The sequence below is a fragment of the Vulpes vulpes genome, unplaced genomic scaffold, assembly GCF_048418805.1.
Source record: "Vulpes vulpes isolate BD-2025 unplaced genomic scaffold, VulVul3 u000000657, whole genome shotgun sequence".
NCBI lineage: Eukaryota > Metazoa > Chordata > Mammalia > Carnivora > Canidae > Vulpes > Vulpes vulpes.
Genome location: NW_027325810.1, coordinates 882,765 through 904,890, shown reverse-complemented (window position 1 = coordinate 904,890; position 22,126 = coordinate 882,765). Strand labels below are relative to the sequence as shown.

Below are 22,126 nucleotides of genomic sequence, written 5' to 3'. Positions count from 1 at the left end.
AAAATAAAAAAAAAAAAAGGAAAAAGAATCCTGAGCATAGTGTCCAATAGACCTATGAAATCTTAGTATTTTCTATAGCACATCATCTGGAACATTTCTCAGGAAATGATTTCTGAGGACACCAGCGGCTCAACTGGTTGGGCATTTGCCTTTGGCTCAGGTCATGACCCCGGTGTTCTGGAATGGATCCCCGCATCAAGGCTCCCTGCTCAGCGGGGAGCCTGCTTCTCCCTCTGCCTCTCCCTCTGCCTCCGGTTACCCTGCTTGTGCTCTCTCTTTGTCAAATAAATAACATCGTTTTAAAGATTTTTTTAAAAATTTATTCATGAGGGACACAGAGAGAGAGAGGCAGAGGGAGAAGCAGGCTCCCTGAGGGGAGCCTGTTGTGGGACTTGATCCTGGGACTCCGGGGTCATGCCCTGAACCGGAGGCAGATGCTCAACCCCTGAGCCACCCAGGTGCCCCATAAGTAAATAAAATCTTTTTAAGAAAAATGATTTATGAAATGAAAATGTTATAAAAAGAAGTTACAAATGGATTTGTTTCAAAAAAAATCGTGTATTTTAAGCTGGTGCCCTCCTTATTTTGATAAGAATACACCTAAAATCAGTAAATTTCTGGCTTTCAACCAAGCCTTAGAAAATAGAACTTTCAATGTAGTTTTTATTTTTTTTTGAGTACAAATTAGTTACGAGCTTTGTGACATTTTTGTTGATGTTACGTGCTTTTATTTTCATTAATATTGGAAATAGGTTTGAAAACAGGATTTGAAAATTATTGAAATGTAACCCATGTCATGTGGTTAGGGAACCTTGGGAGCTGTCTCCGTGTGTCTGTCTGTCGTGTCTGTGTATAAATGTCTGCTGTGTGTGCTTATGGAGCTGTAAGAATTTGGATTCAGCTCTGGGACCGTCTCCCATTCCCATCACCACCTCGAACACTTTGTGGCCATACTCTGGCAGGTAGCTGACTCTGGCTAACCACATGAGTTGGACGGAGGTAGAGACCTCACCTTCCCTGTAAACCAGGGGAAGAAGAGGAAAACCTTGCCTGTCTCCTTGAATCATAGAATAAAAATTTAGGCATAAATATTGAGTAGCTCAGCATGTTAAGCTACTTTAGTTGGACTGTTAGATTTTGTAGGATGGAATTACGTGGTCATCAGGCTCTTCAAATTGGAAACCCACTGATCTTAGTCTTAGATACTGACCTGAAACACTATTAATGTATATTTTGGGGTGATTTTCTTCCTACCTATTTACCTATTAGTACCAGGCATGATGGGAAAAATTATTTTAGATTAGTCTATTTTGTTATGACCCTTAGGACACTTTCAGGGGCATCCTTCTGGGTGATGGACCAGTGGTGGTTTCTGAAATACCTAATTAAACCCAGCTTAGACTATAATTGGAATGATTTTGTTACTACCTAGTCAAATTACTGTTTTGAAGTAATTTTGTTCATTGTCAAAAGAGAAAGTTGATTTGTGATGTCATATATTTTCTACTTCCAACAATATATATATATATATATACACACACACACATATATATGATACTCTCAAATTTTTTTTTAAGTTTAAATTTTAAGTTTTTTTTTAAAAAAGAATAAATTTTAAGTTTTTAAAATTCATTTATCTTTTTTAGTAATCTCTACACACAATGTGGGCCTTGAACTTGTGACCCTGAGATCAATAATTGTATGCTCTTCTCACTGCACCAGCCACACATCCCACATTTACAGTTTTTACCTTCAGGTATTTCTTTTTTTTTTCCTTTTTAAATTTAAATTCAATTAATTAACATATAATGTATTACTAGTTCAGAGGTAGAGGTCCGTGATTCATCAGCGTAATATAACACCCAGTGCTCACTACATCACATGCCCTCCTTAATGCCCATCACCCAGGTATCCCATCCCCCATCCACCTCCCCTGCAGCAACCCTCAGTTTGTTTCCTATGATTTCATCTTACTTTATTTTTCTCTCCCTTCTCCTATGAACCTCTGTTTTATTTATTAAATTCCACACGAGTGAGATCATATAATTATCTTTCTCTGATTGACTTATTTCACTAAGTGCATTACCCTCTGGTTCCATCCATGTCATTGCAAATGGCAAGATTTCATTCATTTTATTCATTATATATATGTATAATATATGTCATATATATACACACGCACACATATACATACACACACACAACACACCTCCTCTTTATCCATTCGTCTGTCATTGGCCATCTGGGCTCTTTCCATAGTCTGGCTCTTGTGGACGTTGCTGCCGTGAACATTGGGGTGCAGGTGCCCCTTTGGGTCACTACATCTGTATCTTTGGGTAAATCCCCAGCAGTGCAGCTGCTGGGTCGTAGGGCAGCTCTGTGTTCAACTTCCGGAGGCCCCTCCACACTGTTGTCCAGAGTGGCTGTGCCAGCTTATGTTCCCACCAACAGTGTAAGAGGCTCCCCTTCTCCACATCCTCCCCAACATCTGTCGTTTCCTGACTTGTTCATTTTAGCCATTTCTCACTGCTGTGAGGTGGGATCTCGTTGTGGTTTTGATCTGTATTTCCCCGATGCTGAGTGATGCGGAACATTTTTTCATGTGTCTGTTGGCCACGTCTATGTTGTCTTTGGAGAAATGTCTTTTCATGTCTTCTGCCCATGTCTTGACTGGATTACTTGTTATTTGAGTATTGAGTTTGATATGTTCTTTATAGATTTTGGATATAGCCTTTTATCTGATATGTCACTTGCAAGTGTTGGTTGTCTTTTGGTTTTGTCGACTGTTTCCTTTGCTGTGCAAAAGCCTTTTATCATTTTTGTTTGTTTGTTTGTTTTTTTTAAGATTTTCTTTATTTATTCATGAGACACAGAGAGAGGCAGAGACACAGGCAGAGGAGAAGCAGGCTCCCTGCGGGGAGCCCGATGTGAGACTCAATCCCAGGACCCCGGGATCACGACCCGAGCCAAAGGCAGACTCTCAACCACTGAGCCACCCAGTGTCCCAAAAGCTTTTTATCTTGATGAAGCCCCAGTAGTTCATTTTTGACCTTGTTTCTCTCGCCTCTGGAGACGTGTCTAGCAAGAAGTTGGTGTGGGCAAGGTCACAGAGGTTGCTACCTGTGGTGTTCTCCTCTAGGATTTTAATGGGTTTCTCTCACATTTAGATCTTTCATCCATGTTGAGTGTATCTTTGTGTGTGGTGTGAGGAAATGGTCTGGTTCCGTTCTTCTGCGTGTGGCTTTCCAATTTTCTCAACACCATTTGTTCAAGAGACTGTCTTTTTTCCAGTGGATCTTCTTTCCTGGTTTGTCGAATATTTGTTGACCGTAGAGTTGAGGGCCCATTTCTGGGATCTTTCTTCTGTTCCATTGATCTATGTGTCTGTTGTTGTGCTAGGACCACACTGTCTTGATGATCACAGCTTTGTAATAGAGCTTGAAGTCCGATATTGTGATACCACCAGCTTTGGTTTTCTTTTCCACCATTTCTTCAGTCTTTTTTTGGTTCTATACAAATTTTAGGATTTTATGTTCCAGCTCTGTGAAAAATGTTGATGGTATTTTGATAGGGATTGCATTGAATGTATAGATTGCCCTAGGTAGCATAGATATTTTAACAATATTGTTCCAATCCATGAGGATAGAACATTTTTCCATCTCTTTGTGTCTTCCTCAATTTCTTTCATGAGTGTTTTCTCCAGTTTTCTGAGTATAGGTCCTTTGCCTCTTTGGTTAGGTTTATTCCTAGTTACCTTATGGTTTTTGATGTCCCTTCAAGTATTTCTAAAAACTTTTCTTTCTGCATGTATCGTTTTATATAAATGAATTGAGGAGAGAAATGCCATTTAATTCTTCAAATATTGTGGTAAAATGCTTAATGTGTGTGGAGAACTTGGTTACCAATAAATTATTAAGAAAGGCCTCAAGAAATGATTGGTTAGTAGAACCAAGTTAAAAGAACTTCATTGTCTTTATATTTACAGAAATTGCTGGCAGTCTTTTCTTTAATGTTCCATCTGAAAACTTTTTCCCATGTAACACAGATTTTCAGAGGAATTTATTTATCAGAGATAAAAATATTTTAAATCAAGTATCTGGACTTTGAAGTTATCATTTTAAATTTTTCTCTTTTTTAAGATTTGTGTGTTCACCAGGCCATAATTGATACCTTTATAGGACAGAGACTTAAAAATGTATGGGACTTAGTTTTAGATTCTGCTTCACCAAGGAAATAATTCAACATTGGTTAGTTGGCTGCTTGGCAAGTTGCAAAAAAAATACTCTCAGCTGTGAAGTTATAATCTTTTGTAATGGGTGAAAAAAAAAAACAAAAAACCCGAAAAACCACTTTCATACAAATCATGTTTTGCCAAATTTAATCTCTAATTTATTTATTTATTTATTTTTTAAAAGTGTTTTTTTTTTTTTAAACATTTTATTTATTTATTCATGAAAGACAGAGAGAGAGGCAGAGACACAGGCAGAGGGAGAAGCAGGCTCTATGCAGGGAGCCCGATGTGGGACTCGATCCTGTGACTCCAGGATCATGCCCTGGGCCAAAGGCAGATGCTCAACCGCTGAGCCACCCAGGCGTCCCTATCTCTTTCTAATTTAAAATAAAACTGCTACTGGTTGATATTTTACTATTTTTCTTCAGCCATGATATGAGGATTGTGACAGGATAGGAAAACTGATTTATTAAACATATTTTCCTATTATGCTGGGCACTATGCTGGGTGTGGAGTAGCAGCATATATTAGTGGTTAAGCAAGTCTGTGGTGGGAAATTGGCAGGACTTTAATCCTGTCTCTATTTCTTTTTTTTTTTTTTTAATTTTTATTTATTTATGATAGTCACAGAGAGAGAGAGAGAGAGGCAGAGACACAGGCAGAGGGAGAAGCAGGCTCCATGCACTGGGAGCCTGATGTGGGATTCGATCCCGGGTCTCCAGGATCGCGCCCTGGGCCAAAGGCAGGCGCCAAACCGCTGTGCCACCCAGGGATCCCCTGTCTCTATTTCTTAACTAGCTAAGTGACTTAGAGCTTTACTTTCCTTATTTATAAAACAGGATTAGAATAGTGTTTCCTTGAGAGAATGAAAAGATTAAATGGTGTCATTCACAGAGAGCGCTTAGCACATGATAGCTGCTCAATAAATTAATCTTTTTCAGTATATTGCTCTAAGATGAGAATTGGTTTGATTTGATTTGGTTAGAAAGTTTATTTTTGTAATAAATAATCAGGACCCGTTTTAAAACTATTAAACCCTAGTACTATCTTTTGTCCTATAAGCTGTTATCATAATAGCAAGGTAGGAAATGGAAGATTCTGTTCTTTGTTTATTCATTTAATGAATTCACTGGCCCTAGAGGAAACAAAGAAGAACCCGTAAAGATAATTTTAAAATATTCCAGAAAGTAATTCACATAGGTTCCCTACATAATTTATTTTATTTTTTAAACATTATTTATTTATTTATTTAGAAGAGTTTATTTTTTTTACTCATGAGAGACACAGAGAGAGAGGCAGAGACACAGGCAGAGGGAGAAGGAGGCTCCATGCAGGGAGCCCCATGTGGGATTCGATCCCAGGACTCCGGGATCATGACCTGAGCCAAAGGCAGGTGCTAAACTGTTGAGCCACCCAGGTGCCCCTACATGATGATTTATAACGTCACTAAGTCTATACCGTTGGACAAGTTACTTAACTCTAAGCTTCAGTTTCTTCATTTGTAAAATGGAAAATATGGAGTTTCTTCATATGATCTTTAAAGGCTCAAATACATTTAAAGCATTCAGCCCTGTCTCTGGCAGGTAATAAGCACACACACAAAATATTATTATTGTTATAAATATATATCTTAAAACAACAGAAGCACTTTGGAAAGAAGAAAATGTAACATTTTACTGTTTTTAATATCATAGTGATGATTTATGAATATGATAACATTAGTGCTAAGTCATCAAATAAAATACATTGAAGACTCTTGAATGATGATATACCGTCCTAGTTAAAAGTAGGATATTGCTAGAGTCTGTTGAGTAACAAAACTAAATAATCAGTATTCGTATAAAATTCAGTGCAATTATCCTAAATGTATCAGTAAAGTTCTTTGTTGTCTTTAAAAACTATTTTGTCAGCTTGAGCAATAAAGCCTTATTTTCTTTTTTTCTTCTTTTGATTCTTTGAAATGAGCACATCATAGTCCATAAAGTTAACTACTGTTTTTTCTGGAATAACATTTTTTCTTCTTTTTTTCTTTTTTAGTGAGACACATGTTTATTCAAACACAAGATACCCCAAATCCCAACAGTTTAAAGTTTATTCCAGGAAAACCAGTTCTTGAGACAAGGACCATGGATTTTCCCACACCAGCTGCAGCATTTCGCTCCCCTCTGGCTAGGTATATTGCTGTTTCTCATTTGTTTTTACCAAGAAACATAAATAACTGACTTTGTGGGTAAGGCAGCCTCATTTAGTGATTGTGTTTTTAGGTGCACTGCACTGTTTTCAGTGTAGAGAATGCTTTATTTTCTTCTCAGGTAAGAGATTTAAGAAAAATAACAGTTGATATTAGGAAACCCTTCTCCTGAAAAGTAATGTATTTGAGAGATCTATAGCAAGACTAAATAAGAATTTATATTTTCACTTAAAAAAAGTTCATCAAAATGATAACATAAATTTCCATTCTAAATCGTTAATAAAACTGTTCATAAAAAGAAGTGAAAAGTTCATTTTTTTCTTAAGGATAACTGAATTTTTTAGATGTTTCAAAATGGAGCAGTTTCTAAAATATTCCACTCAGAACTATGAATAATAATAATTATTAGATTTGGCATGATTTTTAAAAAACTGGTCAATTAGACAGTTTTTTTTTTATAATAAATTTATTTTTTATTGGTGTTCAATTTGCCAACATATAGAATAACACCCAGTGCTCATCCTGTCAAGTGCCCCCCTCAGTGCTCGTCACCCATTCACCCCCACCCCCCGCCCTCCTCCCCTTCCACCACCCGTAGTTCGTTTCCCAGAGTTAGGAGTCTTGATGTTCTGTCTCCCTTTCTGATATTTAGACACAGTTTTTAAATTCACTACATGTTAAATGTAGGTCAGATGATAAAGGACAAACAATAAAATTACTGGAATAAACTTCGTTTTAGTAATAGCTAGAGAAATTATTTGTAATAAGTTGTATTAGATCAGGGATCCCTGGGTGGCGCAGCGGTTTAGCGCCTGCCTTTGGCCCAGGGCACGATCCTGGAGACCCGGGATCGAATCCCACGTCAGGCTCCCGGTGCATGGAGCCTGCTTCTCCATCGGCCTATGTCTCTGCCCCTCTCTCTCTCTCTCTCTCTCTCTCTCTCTCTCTGTGACTATCATAATTAAAAAAAAAAGAAATTAAAAAAAAAAAAGATGTATTAGATCAATCTACATTAATTTACACTAGCCTGATACTGATTGCCAGGGGTATTTGGAAAGTAAATCTTAGATAACTGCTTCTATACACACAGCCATTTTATATGAAGAGCCAGAAATATATTCATCTCCGGAATTTGAAAAATTTTTTTAATTAAAAAAATTTTTTTAGTAGACTCCATGGGCCAGCAAGCCCCAGTGTGGGGCTTGAACTCAGGACCCTGAGATTGAGATCTGAGCAGAGATTAAGAGCCAGCCTCTTAACTGATGGAGCCACCCAGGCTCCCCTTCTAAAATTTCTCCTTAATGAAAATGTGCCTTTCACTTAACCTACACATGCCACTTCTCATGATATACCTTAGAGCATTTGTTTTTCATACTTTTTTTTTTTTTTACAGTCCACAGTAGGAAACATTTTCTATTACAAACCAGTATATATATACATGTAGATGGATGTATAATTTGTACATATTTGATGGTACAGTTTTCACCCTGACATTATATATTCTTACTTCCTTTCTTATTTTCCTTATTCTATTCTGTTTTATTATATTCCATAAAATCCAGATCAATACCTAACTGATTTTACAAGTTACTAGTGGAGTTGAAAAACACTGCCTTAAAGAACATCCACATACATATACAAGTTGGTACCAAGATGTTCATCGCAGCTTTGTTGGTAATGTTAACGAATTGGAAACAACCTAAATACTCATCAGTAGGAAGAATTCAATAAACTTCGTTTGTCCATAGTCTGTAGATATTAAAAAAGATGAGAAGAACCCTCATTTACTGTCATAGGCTGACCTCTAAGACCCACTGTTAGTGTGCCTGGGTGGCTTAGTCAGTTAAGCGTCTGACTCTTGATTTCAACTTGGGTCATGATCTCAGGGTTGTGAGATTGAGCCCTGCATCAGGCTCTGCACTGGGCATGGAGACTGCTTAAGATTCTCTCTCCCTTTCCTTTTTTTTTTTTTTAAATTTTTTTATTTATTTATGATAGTCAGAGAGAGAGAGAGACAGAGGCAGAGACACAGGCGGAGGAAGAAGCAGGCTCCATGCACCAGGAGCCCGATGAGGGATTCGATCCCGGGTCTCCAGGATCGCGCCCTGGGCCAAAGGCAGGCGCCAAACCGCTGCGCCACCCAGGGATCCCTCTCTCTCCCTTTCCCATTGTCCCTTTGTCCCCATCTCTCTCTCCCTCTCTAAAAAAAAAAAAAAAAAAAGAGAGAGAGAGAGACTGTTAAGTGAGGAAAGCTGAGTACCTCAGAATGTTGCAAACACTGAGTACCATATGAGTATTATGTATATAAAAACAAAAAACCCAAAACTATACTAACATAAGGTCTGGAAGACTGTATGCCCAAGTGATAACGGTAGATTTGGGGGAGGGGTGGTCAAGAGGCATTTTCAGTTTGTATGAATAGTTTGAAATGTTTACATCAAGAATGAATTTATGTATTTTGTATTTAAAAGGATATAAAAGTGAAAAAGACACTCTGTTCAGTTACAGATTAGCTGGAGCTTATTCCTGTCAGATGTTAGTTGGCAAAAGCCCTTTTCAAATTAGTCTTTTGAAAGCAGCTCATTTCCTGAATTCTCAGAATTTATTATCTTCAGTCAAGCAAAACTAATCTCGTTTTTGTTGTTTTAACAGAGAATGTTTTTACTGTAAGCTAGATGTAAGCTTCCTGAAAACAGAGACCAGTCTGTCTTGCTCATCATTCTAGCTCTAGTGCTTAGTACAGTGTGATATTCAGTAAGTTTTGAAATATTTGTTGAATGAATGAGTAACTGAATAAATCAGAATAAACAGTAGTGTATCTTACTTCAGAGAGGCATTTGACCTATTTCTCACTATCCTATATACAAGACAAATTTAAGCACAGTGTAAGTCTGTCTCTAGTGACATGTAAGAGGGCTCTGTAGTATCTGTAATATCTCTGTAGTTGGCATGTGTATTCAATACATTTCTTTATCTGCGACGTTGATAGTGATAGTTACCAGTTTTCAGATGGGAACAATCGCTTCTATGTTAGGTGGCAAAATTCAGAGAAATGTTTAAAAAGTTTCAGTAGGCTAAAAAAAAAAAAAGTTTCAGTAGGCTGAAGTGATAGGTTAAAGCAAGTCAGCTAAATTCTAGCAGGAACAAATACTAAGGCTTGTTATTTAAATTTTTAAAACAAATAGCACAATTGTGGGATAGAAGAATCTGACTTTTTAGTTTGTTATGTTGGATGTGATGCAGTACTCAAAAAAGTCAGTCAGACTTTAAGAGTTTGTCCAGCCCAAGAGCGGCAACAGTCTTTATATTCTGAGTAAATTAGACTGCATTTGGCATATGTGTTCAGTTCCGGGTATCATATTTTATTTTCAACATTGTAGAAGTTGAAATTGTTCCAAGCTAAATCGCAGATAAATGGCAAAGCATGTGTAATCATGTTTGAAACTCCTTTTCAGCTTTTTCTTTCTTTAGGTTCTTTAGGTTCTTTAGAACCTATGTAGTCTTGCCTAAAAGTCCCCATGATATGGCCCAATATTGAGTTGATTCTTCTGTATGGTCCTTTCATTTGAGAAAAAAGCTTTCATAACAGTCCAGGTGTACGGAGCCAGTCAGTGGACCTACTTATATATAGGTCTGCTTGGGTTTATAGGATCAATACTATGCAGCCAGGTACCTTGTAACTTCTTGTAGGTTTAATATTGAATTAGAGAACCCAGATGACATTTTTTTAGACAAATTCCTAAATAATTTCAAATTAGTAATTCCAGTAATACTCTTACAATGGGAGACAAAGAAAAGGTAAACTGTAACCTTTTTTGGAGTGTGTCAGCTTTTATTCCTAATAAGGGGTAAGGGGATAAGGAAATTGCTCTGGAGTGTAATACTAGGTATGGTACATATACCAGTGATTGGGGAAGGAAGATGTATTTCAAAATCCCTTGCAGGGACTTTCCTTTTTTTTTTTTTTTTTTAATTTATTTATTTATTTAATTTTTTTTTTATTTATTTATGATAGTCACAGAGAGAGAGAGAGAGAGGCAGAGACACAGGCAGAGGAAGAAGCAGGCTCCATGCACCGGGAGCCTGATGTGGGATTGGATCCGGGGTCTCCAGGATTGCGCCCTGGGCCAAAGGCAGGCGCCAAACCGCTGCGCCACCCAGGGATCCCTTTTTTTTTTAATTTTTTAAAAAATTTATTCACGAGAAACAGAGAGAGAGAGAGGCAGAGACACAGGCAGAGGGAGAAGCAGGCTCCATTCAGGGAGCCCGACGTGGGACTTGATCCCAGGACTCCAGGATCACGCCCTGGGCTGAAGGCGGCACTGAACCTCTGAGCCACCCAGGCTGCCCATGTAGGGGCTTTCCAAATAATAATCTTCCCCTCCTCCTCTTAGAGGATCTTATTTTTATTCTATTTTATTTTATTTTTATTTTTTTAAAGATTTTATTTATTTATTCATAGAGACACAGAGAGAGAGGCAGAGAAAGAAGCAGGCTCTGTGCAGGGAGCCTGACGTGGGACTCGATCCAGGGTCTCCAGGATCACGCCCTGGGCTGCAGGCGGCGCTAAACCACTGCGCCACCGGGGCTGCCCCTCTTAGAGGATTTTAAAAATTAATTTTATTGAGGTATAATTTACATGAAATAAAATTCGTCAATTTTAAGTGTATAGTCCAGAGTTTTTGGTTCTTTTTTTTTTTTTTTTTTTAAGATTTTATTTATTTATTCATGAGAGAGAGGGAGAGACACAGGCAGAGGGAGAAGCAGGCTCCATGCAGGGATCCCGATGTGGGACTCGATCCCCAGTCTCCAGGATCACATGCTGGACTGAAGGCGGCGCTAAACTGCTGAGCCACCCGGGCATCCCTAGTCCAGAGTTTTGATAAATATATAAAATTGTGTAACCACCAGTAAAATAAAAATATGCAACATTTTTATCACTGCAGAAATCCCTCATTTCTCTTCCCATAGGATCTTTTTGCTTCACTTTCATATGGTGGTAACTATTTTGTTTCAGGGGAATGAATTCCAGCTTTGTTGAGATATAATTGATGTAAAACATTGTGTAAGTTTAAGCTATACAGTGTGCTGACTTGATATACATGTGCCTTGCAAAATGCTTACCACAGTGAAATTAGTTAACACATCTGTCACCCTGGTAACTATCGATCTTTCTGCCATTATAGTTGTATATTTTCTAGAGTTTCATATAAATGGCACCTTACAGTCTTTTGTGTTTGGCTTCTTACATTTAGCCTAATGCTTTTGAGAGCCCTCCTTATTTTTGCACGTTCCAGTAGTTTATTCTTTTTTATTGCTTAGTAGTACTGCATTTTACAGGTACACACAGTCTGTTCAGTTATTCACTAGCTGATAGACATTTCCAAACATTCTTTTTGGCTTATAAATAAAGCTGCTATACAGATTTATATACAGGTCTTTGTGGAGCATGTTTTCATTTTTCTTAGGTAAATACCTTAGAGTGGGATTGCTAGATCTTAGGGTAAGAGGATGAAACAAGATTGGCTAGGAGTTGATAATTGTCGGCCATGAATTATTGATACTGGTGACGATATGTAAAGGTTCTTTTACTTTTCTGTCTACCTTTGTATGTGTTTAAACTTTTCTATAATAAAGCATTTTATTACCTCTTATTTTTTATTTATTCACAGACAGTTATTTAGGATCGAAGGTGTAAAAAGTGTCTTTTTTGGACCAGATTTCATCACTGTCACAAAGGTAAACATAGGATTATATAAAATAATGTGTCAAGTTCTGTTAATTTTTTCCAACATTCATCTCCAAAATTTTCTTTCTTAGTGTATTTTATACATATTGTTATTAAAAATCTCAAATTGTTTACTTCTTCTATTTTTCCAGTTAATTGTTAAATAGAATTTTCAACTTGAAGTTAACTATAGTCCAAATCCCTCATTTTTTAAAAGAGAAAAACTTGAGCTTCAGAGGGTTGAATACAGAATTGTGTCCAGTATTTTATATCTGTCCTACGGCAGGGCCAGGACTCAACCTGGGCAGGACTAGAATTTAGGCTCCAAGTATTATTTTTACTAATTCTTTTTTTTTTTCTTTCATACTTGAGATTTTATTGGTGGTTTTGATATTTTTAGTAGTTCTTAATTTAAAATGATAGAGTAAAAAGAGAAGCAAACAGATATAATCAAACTATGTTTATATATTTGACCAAAAGAATGAATGTGTACCTGCTTTCAAAGCAGGCTTTTAAGTCCTGGCACATCTGCTGCAGTACTTCAGAACTTCACAGATAGGAGCAGTGGACTGTGGTGTTCTGCAGCACCTGTTAACTTGTGGATGTCAGAAAGTCCATCTAACCATTCTACCCATTCCAACAGCTGAGGTGGTATCCTCTAGAAAAGGCAGTTCCGTTTTTTTTTTTTTTTAAGATTTATTTATTTATTCATGAGATTCACAGAAAGAGAGGCAGAGACACAGGAGAAGCAGGCTCCGTGCAGGGAGCCCGATGTGGGACTCGATCCTGGGACCCCAGGATCAATCAGGTCCTGGGCTGAAAGCGGCGCCAAACCGCTGAGCCACCGGGGCTGCCCAAGCAGTTCTGTTTTTAAATCTACTAGATGAATGGAAAATGGACTGTTTAAATTGGAACTATGAAAAAAAATAAAATAAAATAAATAAATAAATAAATTGGAACTATGTTCACTTTTAGGTCTATTGATTGTGTGTATTGATGATAAATGATATTGATGTGTATCACTAACTGAATCACTTAAGATTATGTCAGAATCAAAACTTTTTATGTACTTAAGAAGTTTGAAAGGATTACTCTGAGTTCTTGATGTACTGATAGAACTGATAAAAGTGGACTGGATCAGTGACGTGTTACAAACAGTCCAGTACAGTATTCTCTTAACAGCTTTCTATGTGTGGAGGAGAATTAGTTTTCCTCCATGGTGGCAGTCCCACTGGCTCTAGTTTTTCCTACAAGTATCCCAAATGTAAAATGTTTTTCCCTGTTGTTTTAAAGTGTTACCAGCTCTAATTTCTCACAGAGCCCTCCCTTACCCCTATCGGTTGAAGTGGCTCTCCCTCCAGGAGCTCATTACTCTGTTTATTGTCTTCATTGCACTTATCGCTTAGTCACATTTTTTTTGGTTGATTTTTATTATGTGTCTTTCCTACATTAGAATGTAAACTCCATAAAGATAGAGATTGCCCATCTTGTTAAGTTCATCTAGAACAATGCCTAGCACATGGTATGCACGTCCAGAAATTTTTGTAGAAAGAAGCAATGACATAAGACTTCATAGACTGAATTTTCAGGCTTTGAGGGGTTTCTGCCAATAGAACTGTGGTGAGTAAATCCGTGGTGACCAATCCCACTTGTTTACCAGTGTAGAGACATCTGACCTATCTTTGGTATTCTTCAGTTTGCTTTCTTTGATATTTTTTGAGGGTGAACGAGGACCAATTTTGTTTAATATCTCCAACGTGTCTGGTATGGCATTTACATAACAGAAGTGCTTTACGTATATCATCTAATTTAATTAGATAAACTAGGTATTCTTGTTTTCGTTTTACAAATGGCAAATTATGTGTTTATTTTATTTACTTTTTATTTTTATTTTTTTTAAGATTTATTTATTTATTTATTCAGAGAGAGAGAGATGCAGAGACACAGGCAGAGGGAGAAGCAGGCTCCATGCAGGGAGCCTGACGTGGGACTCGATCCCGGGTCTCCAGGATCACACCACGGGCTGCAGGCAGCGCTAAACCGCGGCGCTAAACCTCTCCGCCACCGGGGCTGCCCTATGTGTTTATTTTAACAAGATTTTTTTTTTTTTTAGTTTTTCTAAATACAGCCTATGGCATGTAAAAAATTTTTAGATGAAAATGTGAGTGTATCTTACAGAGTTGTTTTTTTTCTTTGACTTGATTTTGGTAAGTCAGCTTTTATTTGCTTCCTTATTCATAATTTAATTACTCTTTTTGGAATTTTTCCAGCCCCACTATTTTTTCTTAAGTGAAATAGCATAACTAATAAATAATAATTTAAGTTAGGGCATATATTGAAATTTAATAGGTAGAATAGTAGATTTGTTTTCTTTCAGTTACCTTTTGTAAGGACTATTTCATCTACCTGATACCTTCATCTATTACCTGTTTCCTTTTCTGATTTATAATTGATAATTCAGAGACTTTTTATGTATAACTTGTTATTGAAATGGATATTTTATGTTTTTTACAGGTATATTCATAAAAATGAGCATTTTATATATAATTTGTTAAAAAATGAATCATTTATTTCTTTAGCAGAGTACAGTTTTCTATTTTTCTATCCTTTGAAATAACTTTAATAATTCCAATTTTTTTTAAGTAAGGTCTGTGTCCAACATGGGGCTTGAACCCATGACCCCAAGATCAAGAGTCATATGTTTTACTGACTGAACCAGCCGGCACCCCTGTTACTTTTTTCTAAATGAGTAAATGTGTTTGAAGCTTATGTACTGCCTTTTTTTCTCATTCAGACAACTTTGGAATATTTTTCTTTTTTTTTATTACCACTATTTTCCTACTCAGTAGAGCCCCTACTTCCTGAAGATCTGAAGCCCTCTGATCCATATTCCCAATAAGTTATTACAATGTTACCCAGGACCAGTTCCTATTCCCAGTCACTAAGGCACTCACTAGTTTTGCTCTTGTATCCATAGAAGTGCTCATTTATCTTGTCTTCTGGATACCATGTCTAAATCGTTTTTTGTTTTTTTTTAAGATTTTATTTATTTGCAAGAAAGAGCGAGCACGCACATGAGTAGAGAGAGAATCTCAAGCTGTGAGCTGAGCACAGAGCCCGACATGGTATTTGATGCCAGGACCCCGAGATCATGACCTGAGCTGAAATCAAGAGTCTGATGCTCAACTGACTGAGCTGTCCAGGCACCCTGAATTGGTTCTTAATCCATGGCAAAAATAGCCCCTTTTATGCATGTGGACTCATTTTTAATAGTATTTAAGTATAGCCACTGGCTAACAGCCCCCTGAGAATCTAAATGGACTGCATCTAATAGTTTTTCCTGCTCTCTTTTAAAAAACTAAAAGAATACATGCTCCCTTTCTCTTTTTAGATATAGTACTATCTAGGTATTTAACAATCGACTTTTTAAAAAAATGGAATCAACTAGTTGGCCAGACATAGAGGTGACATAGTTATTCTTTTTTAAGGATACCAGGCTTGGGGGATCCCTGGGTGGCTCAGCGGTTTAGCGCCTGCCTTCTGCCCAGGGCATGATCCTGGAGTCCCGGGATCGAGTCCCACATCGGGCTCCCTGCATGGAGCCTGCTTCTCCCTCTGCCTGTGTCTCTGCCTCTCTCGCTCTCTCTCTGTGTCTTTCATGAATAAATAAATAAAAATCTTTAACAACAACAACAAAAAAAGATACCAGGCTCGTTGGAGGTTCATAAGTCCTCTAGCACAACAGCCATAGATAAGAACGTTAATGTTCTCCAGTTTTGTCACTAAATTTCTTCAGTTCTCTTAAGTAATACATGTGAATTGAAGTTTTTGGATACTTGTGGGATATCTTATATATTTGATCAAACAACCCTATCCTATTTTCTTTAAAAGAGTAGGAATTCTCTTGGTCATTCTCTTTAATCACTGAGTTCATTCAATATTTTAACTTTCTTCACTTCATGAAAAAAAAGTATCTTTTAATCATTGTAATATCTCCCTATACAAGACATGGTACCTACAGCACACTTAATACAAGTTTGATGAATGAATGGATGAATGTATGAGGAATGTTCTAAGATTATATCTTCCAAAAGTCCTTATAAGCCAGATCCATTAAGGACTGGAATTGACAGGTCGTCTCCAGAAATGCCTGCTGTTGTTACACAATATAGGATGTATATAGGAAAAGATTTTTAAAAAATACAAAGTATTGTTTTGTATTAGTCTTTGCTTTTGATTAGAAATACAGCATTTTCCTTTAAATATTTACAGGAAAGCGAAGAGTTAGACTGGAATTTACTGAAACCAGATATTTATGCAACAATCATGGATTTCTTTGCTTCTGGCTTACCCTTAGTTACTGAGGAAACATCTTCAGGAGAAGCAGGTACTGTGCTGGGTAATTCATATTTAATCTAATTAAAATTTTTTTCCTACTTTCTTCACATTTCTCTTGATTTTGGAAGTGATTACAGATTACTTTCTTCACATTTCTCTTGATTTTGTATGAGAATACAGATTTTTGTCGTTGTACCATGTTTAGATCTGGAACCAATTCTAGAGGGAACAAAACTTCACATATACTAGTTTTTTCCATCATTTTTGAAAACTTGTATATAAATTGAATATATTATACAAAACTGAAGTTTTCAATCACAAAAATTTTCTAATTTGTTTTCCTCTCAGATTTAATAGAGGTTAATTTTTTTGCCATAGTTGTTTTAGACTGATTTTTCAATAAAACATTAAAGACAACCCAAACCTCGCAAACCCCATCCATCAGTTTCCCCTTTCTGTTTCCAGAGATGTATGTAAACCTGGTTTGTTTTTGAACTTTTAATATAAGTCTCTGCAGGGAATATATGGTATTGGTTTTTTAAACTTCAAACAATGTATGTGTTATATATACAACCATTCTGAAAAAATGTAGTTCTAGCTTAATTGCTAGATCGTATTATATAATAAATTACAGTGAGTGAATATGTTCCTTATGGTCAAGTGAATTGTTTGTACTCATTTCTATCACAAACATTGCTGCAATGGGCATCCTTGTACAAGTCTCTGTGGGTATGTGGAGAGTTTCTTTAGGGTATATTCCTAAAAGTAGAATTACTGTATTGTACATTGTTCTAATTTACATGCAAATTAGCAGTATATAAGAATTTGAACTTTCTTATATCTTTATCATCATCATCACTTAGTGTCTTTTAACTTTTTTTCTTAAGCCAATGTATTAGGTATAAATGGTATCCTGTTTTAAGTGTAGTTCCTTGATTAGCACTGAGCTTGAAGGTTTTCATATGTTTCCGGGCCATTATTGTTCTTGTCAGTAAATTTTCTGTTCATAATCTTTACCCAATGTTTAAAAACTGAGTTGTCTTTTTTTGCATTAATTTTAACAGGATTTTGAAAAATATTGTGAATATACCTTTGTTAGGTATAATCATTGCAAATGACTTCTTTGCAACCATTTCTTGTCTTCTCACTATGTTTATAGGGTTTTTGTCATTTAGAAATTTTTCTTTTTCCAATTTTTTAAAAGGCAGAACATTTCATCAATTCACCTGTAAACTTTGCTTAGAGGCCGTATTAACCTTCTCTGTTTTCATTCGAGTTTTAGTATGTATGCTGTTGAAGCAAGCACAGAAGTTTTTCTTTTTAATGTAGTCGCATATATTCATCCTTTCCTTTGTGGTTTGTGCTTTTTGTACCTTTTGAATAAGTTAACTTTGTGTAAAGCACTAGGAAGAGTAACTGTGCATGGAGATTAGTAAGTATTGCTAGGACTATTAGAATTTGTTCTTTATGAAGTTTATCCTTTCCCAGCATCATAAAGATACTGTCGTGTGTGTGTATATATACATATATATATGTATATATACACACACACAAAAAAAATTTATATACTCATATTTAGATGAACAAGTCCACTTCAAGATATATATCCTAAATGAGTCTTACAAATGTATACAAAACAATACATGAAGCATGTTCATTGAAGTATTTAAAAAGTGTATCAGCAATTAAAAGAAATGAACTAGATTGGGAGATACACCAATGTGAAAAGACATAAGAGAAAATACTAATTGATTAAGGAAAATTGAAGGGTATGTTTATTTACATAATCTTACATATATACCATTAATGTAAACTTTAAATAATACCCAAAACAGTTATATGGGTTTTTGGTAGGTATATACAAAAAATTGATAGAATGTTTGCAGAGCCATTTGACTATACCTCCCCAAATTAAAAAATACAAAAGCCTGTTGATCCAATATTTCACCTCTTGAAATTTATCTTACAGATATGTGAGAAATACTTCATAGATTTGCAAAAGTACATTGATCATACTTCACAGAAGCGTGTATGCTTCAGATTGTTAGAAATAGCAACAAACTGGAAACAACTGAAATTCAGAAATTGGCTAAATGAAAAATCTATACGGCAATTATTGTGTACCTGTTTTAAAAATTGAGGCATATCTATATATGCTGATATGGAAAAACTTTTTAGAAATATTAAATAGACAAAAGGTATAGAACAGTGTATGTATGTGATCTTATCTGTGAAAATTTGCACATGTTAATGTAAATTTAATGTAAATATACTAGAAGGATACATGCTAAATTCTGATAATGATTGTTTATGGAAGTGGTAGTGGGGAATGGAACTTAGGTTTGTTGGTGTAAGAGAATTTTTTGCCTTTTTTTTTTTTTAAAGTGTTATTTATTTATTTTAGAGAGAGAACATGTGTGCTTGTGTGTGGGAGGAGGGGCCGAGGGAGAGACTCATTCAAGCTGACTCTGCTGAGCGTGGAGCCTGGTGTGGGCTTTATCTCATGACCCATGAGGTCATGACCTGAGCTGAAACCAAGAGTCCAATGCTCACTGACTGAGCCACCAGGCGCCCAGCATAAGAGAGTTTTAGTTTTATTACGTTTGATTTCTTTTATTAAAAAGATTCAAAGTTAATATAATTTAACATTGATAATTTTTATTTACACTGTTGTCAGAATTCTGTGTGTATTATAGCGTAATTGGGATTATCTATATTTTTAGTTTTCCTAAAGGTAAATTTCTGAAAAAAATTTCTAAACCTTAAAATTTTTAAAAAGGTATTGAAGGTCAGTATATAACCTTACAAAGTAAAAACAAAAATGACACAAAATGAAAGTACTGATTTTTATTCAGATTTGTAGAACATTTTATAAATTTTCATAAGGGTTACATCTATATTTAGTATGGTTGTCATTTTGAAAAAATACTAAATTGAAAAAAGTGTAAGTTAACTTCTGAAGTAGGTGTGGCTTTGTGTCTCAAACTGTACATCAGAATCCAGGCAATCTTTTTTCTCTTCCACTTCTCAATCCTTCAGGATGATGAAAGTTTACAAATTTATTGACCAAAAAAATTCAAACCCTAACATCATTAGTAGATCAAGTTATGTCAGTTGGACACCTCTATTGTCAAGTATTTTTTTAAAAAGATTTATTTATTCGTGATAGACATAGAGAGAGAGAGAGAGAGAATGAGGCAGAGACACAGGCGGAGGGAGAAGCAGGCTCCATGCCGCCGGGAGCCCGATGTGGGACTCGATCTTGGGACTCGATCCTGGGACTCCAGGATCGCACCCTGGGCCAAAGGCAGGCGCTAAACCGCCGAGCCACCAGGGATTCCCTATTGCCAAGTATTGAGTTGACTGGTGCTCCTTAATTTCCTTCAGAGAATCCAGGGGCGCATGGGTGGCATAGTTGGTTGAACAACAGACTCTTAGCTTCTGCTCAGGTCGTGATCTCAGGGTCATGAAATCGAGCCCCATGTTGGGCTCCATACACAGCACAGAGTCTGCTAGAGACTCTTTGTCTCTCTGCCCCTCCTCCTGGCACATGCATATGTGTTTTCACTCAAATAAACAAATCTTAAAAAAATTTTTTTCTTCAGAGAATCAAATGATCTTCCCATCTCCCCAACTATCATTTCATTTCCATTTCCCTTATATCACCATAAGTTACATGTTCTGTGCTTTTATCATTTTTTTTTAATGAGACACACATGTTTTGTGCTTTTATTATTTTTTTTAATGAGACATTAAGTTAAAATCATCCTGGTTTAGTACTAGTATTTGCATTGATAAAAAATTTCTGGGTTTTTTTAATTAAAAATTTTTTTGAGATTTTATTTATTTATTTGAGAGAGGGAGATAGTGACAGATATAGCAAGAAAGAGCTAGAGCAGGGAGGAGAGGGAGAAGCAGGCTCCCCACTGAGCAGGGAGCCTGACACAGGGCTCCATCCCAAGACTCCAGGATCATGACCTGAGCCGAAGCAGATACTTCACTCACTGAGCCTCTCAGGTGTCACTAAAATTTCTATTGTTGATATATTTTTTGTAATTGTTTCTAGGATCTGAAGAAGATGATGAAGTTGTGGCAATGATTAAGGAATTGTTAGATACTAGAATACGGTATGTGCTTATCCATTCTTTTTTTTTTTTTTTAAGATTTTATTTATTCATGAGAGACAGAGAGAGAGAGAGAGAGACAGAGACAGAGATGCAGGCAGAGGGAGAAGCAGGCTTCCTGCAGGGAACCTGATGTGGAAGTCGATCCTGGGTCTCCAGTATCACACCCTGAGCCGAAGGCAGGCGCCACCCAGAGATTCCCCCTGTGCTCATCCATTCTGCCTGAAATCAGATATATTGCAGAGGCAGTTTCCATTATAGCAGTGTACTTTTAGGTGTCTGGGAGGAAAAAACCCCAAAAAGTCTAATAAATAAATTTAAGTTAATGTCAACCACAGACAGTATATAACCATGGCAATTGAATTTAAAGCCTGTACATTATGTATATTCACTCAAAATTTTATTTTATTTTATTTTTTTTAAAGGAATCCAACTTGGTTTCCTTTTTTTTTTTTTTAATTTATTTATGATAGTCACAGAGAGAGAGAGAGAGAGAGAGAGAGGCAGAGACATAGGCAGAGAGAAGCAGGCTCCATGCACCGGGAGCCCGATGTGGGATTTGATCCCTGGTCTCGAGGATCGCGCCCTGGGCCAAAGGCAGGCGCCAAACCGCTGCGCCACCCAGGGATCCCTCACTCAAAATTTTAAAACAGTTTGTCTAAACATAGTGAAGGAATTTATCTTTTACAGTCACCGTCTAAGTTTGATATTGTTACAATACCAAATCTCTTAAGATGAAAAAAGGAGTCAAACAGTATTTGGGTGGATTGTGAGAAGAGAAGTAGTACTTTTTTTTCAGGCCATTGCCCATAAAGAATAAATTTAAATGAATAGAGAACTGTAGGCTTCCACTTTTGCTTGTAGTAGACTCATGGTCCTGGTAAGAACTCCCAGAACTACAGTAAAATACAATAAAAATTTTTTTTGTTTGAAAACAGTAGAGAGCTGCCAAAGCACACGAGATCCTATAGAAAAGGGAAGCTTGTTAAGGCTTCCTGTGGGTCATTTTGCTGATTGTTGGTGTGAGGCTGTGGTGTGAGAGCCTGGGCAGAGGGCAAACTGTTTGTATCTGCTAAATGTGAACGTATGTACTTTCTTGATTGAGCAATTCTGTGCTCGAGGTATTCCCAGTAGTCGTGTACATGTATACCAAAACACGTCTGCAAGAATCTTCTCAGCTGCATTGTTTGTAAAAGCCAAAAACTGATCTTAACACCAATGTCCAGCAGCAATAGCAGGGAGAAGTTCTGGCACTTTTCACTTAATGGAATACTATGTGATGATGAGGAAAAATCTCATAAAGAGTAAAATAAGCCAAATACAAAAGAGTAAATGCTATATGTTTTTTTAAAAAAATATTTATTCATTTATGATGGACATAGAAAGAGAGGGGGGGGGGTGGGCAGAGACAGAGCCGGAAGGAGAAGCAGGCTCCATGCCGGGAGCCCGACGTGGGACTCGATCCCAGGGCCCCAGGACCACGCCCCGGGCCAAAGGCAGGCGCCAAACCGCTG

At 36.7% G+C, this 22,126-nt stretch overlaps 1 protein-coding gene across 4 annotated transcripts in view; it reads left to right on the top strand.

Annotated features, from left to right (window-relative positions):
- NFU1 (NFU1 iron-sulfur cluster scaffold) overlaps nt 1-22,126 on the top strand; it is a 31,550-nt gene that overhangs the window by 3,591 nt on the left and 5,833 nt on the right. For 2 of the 4 annotated variants that reach the window (XM_026017798.2, XM_072746139.1), the window contains exons 3-6: nt 6,269-6,404; nt 12,095-12,161; nt 16,423-16,537; nt 20,555-20,615. In XM_026017798.2, the coding sequence (XP_025873583.1) occupies nt 6,269-6,404; nt 12,095-12,161; nt 16,423-16,537; nt 20,555-20,615 (379 nt within the window). The remainder of the gene's footprint in view (nt 1-6,268; nt 6,405-12,094; nt 12,162-16,422; nt 16,538-20,554; nt 20,616-22,126) is intronic. The other 2 variants (XR_011999336.1, XM_026017800.2) reach the window with 1 other exon arrangement.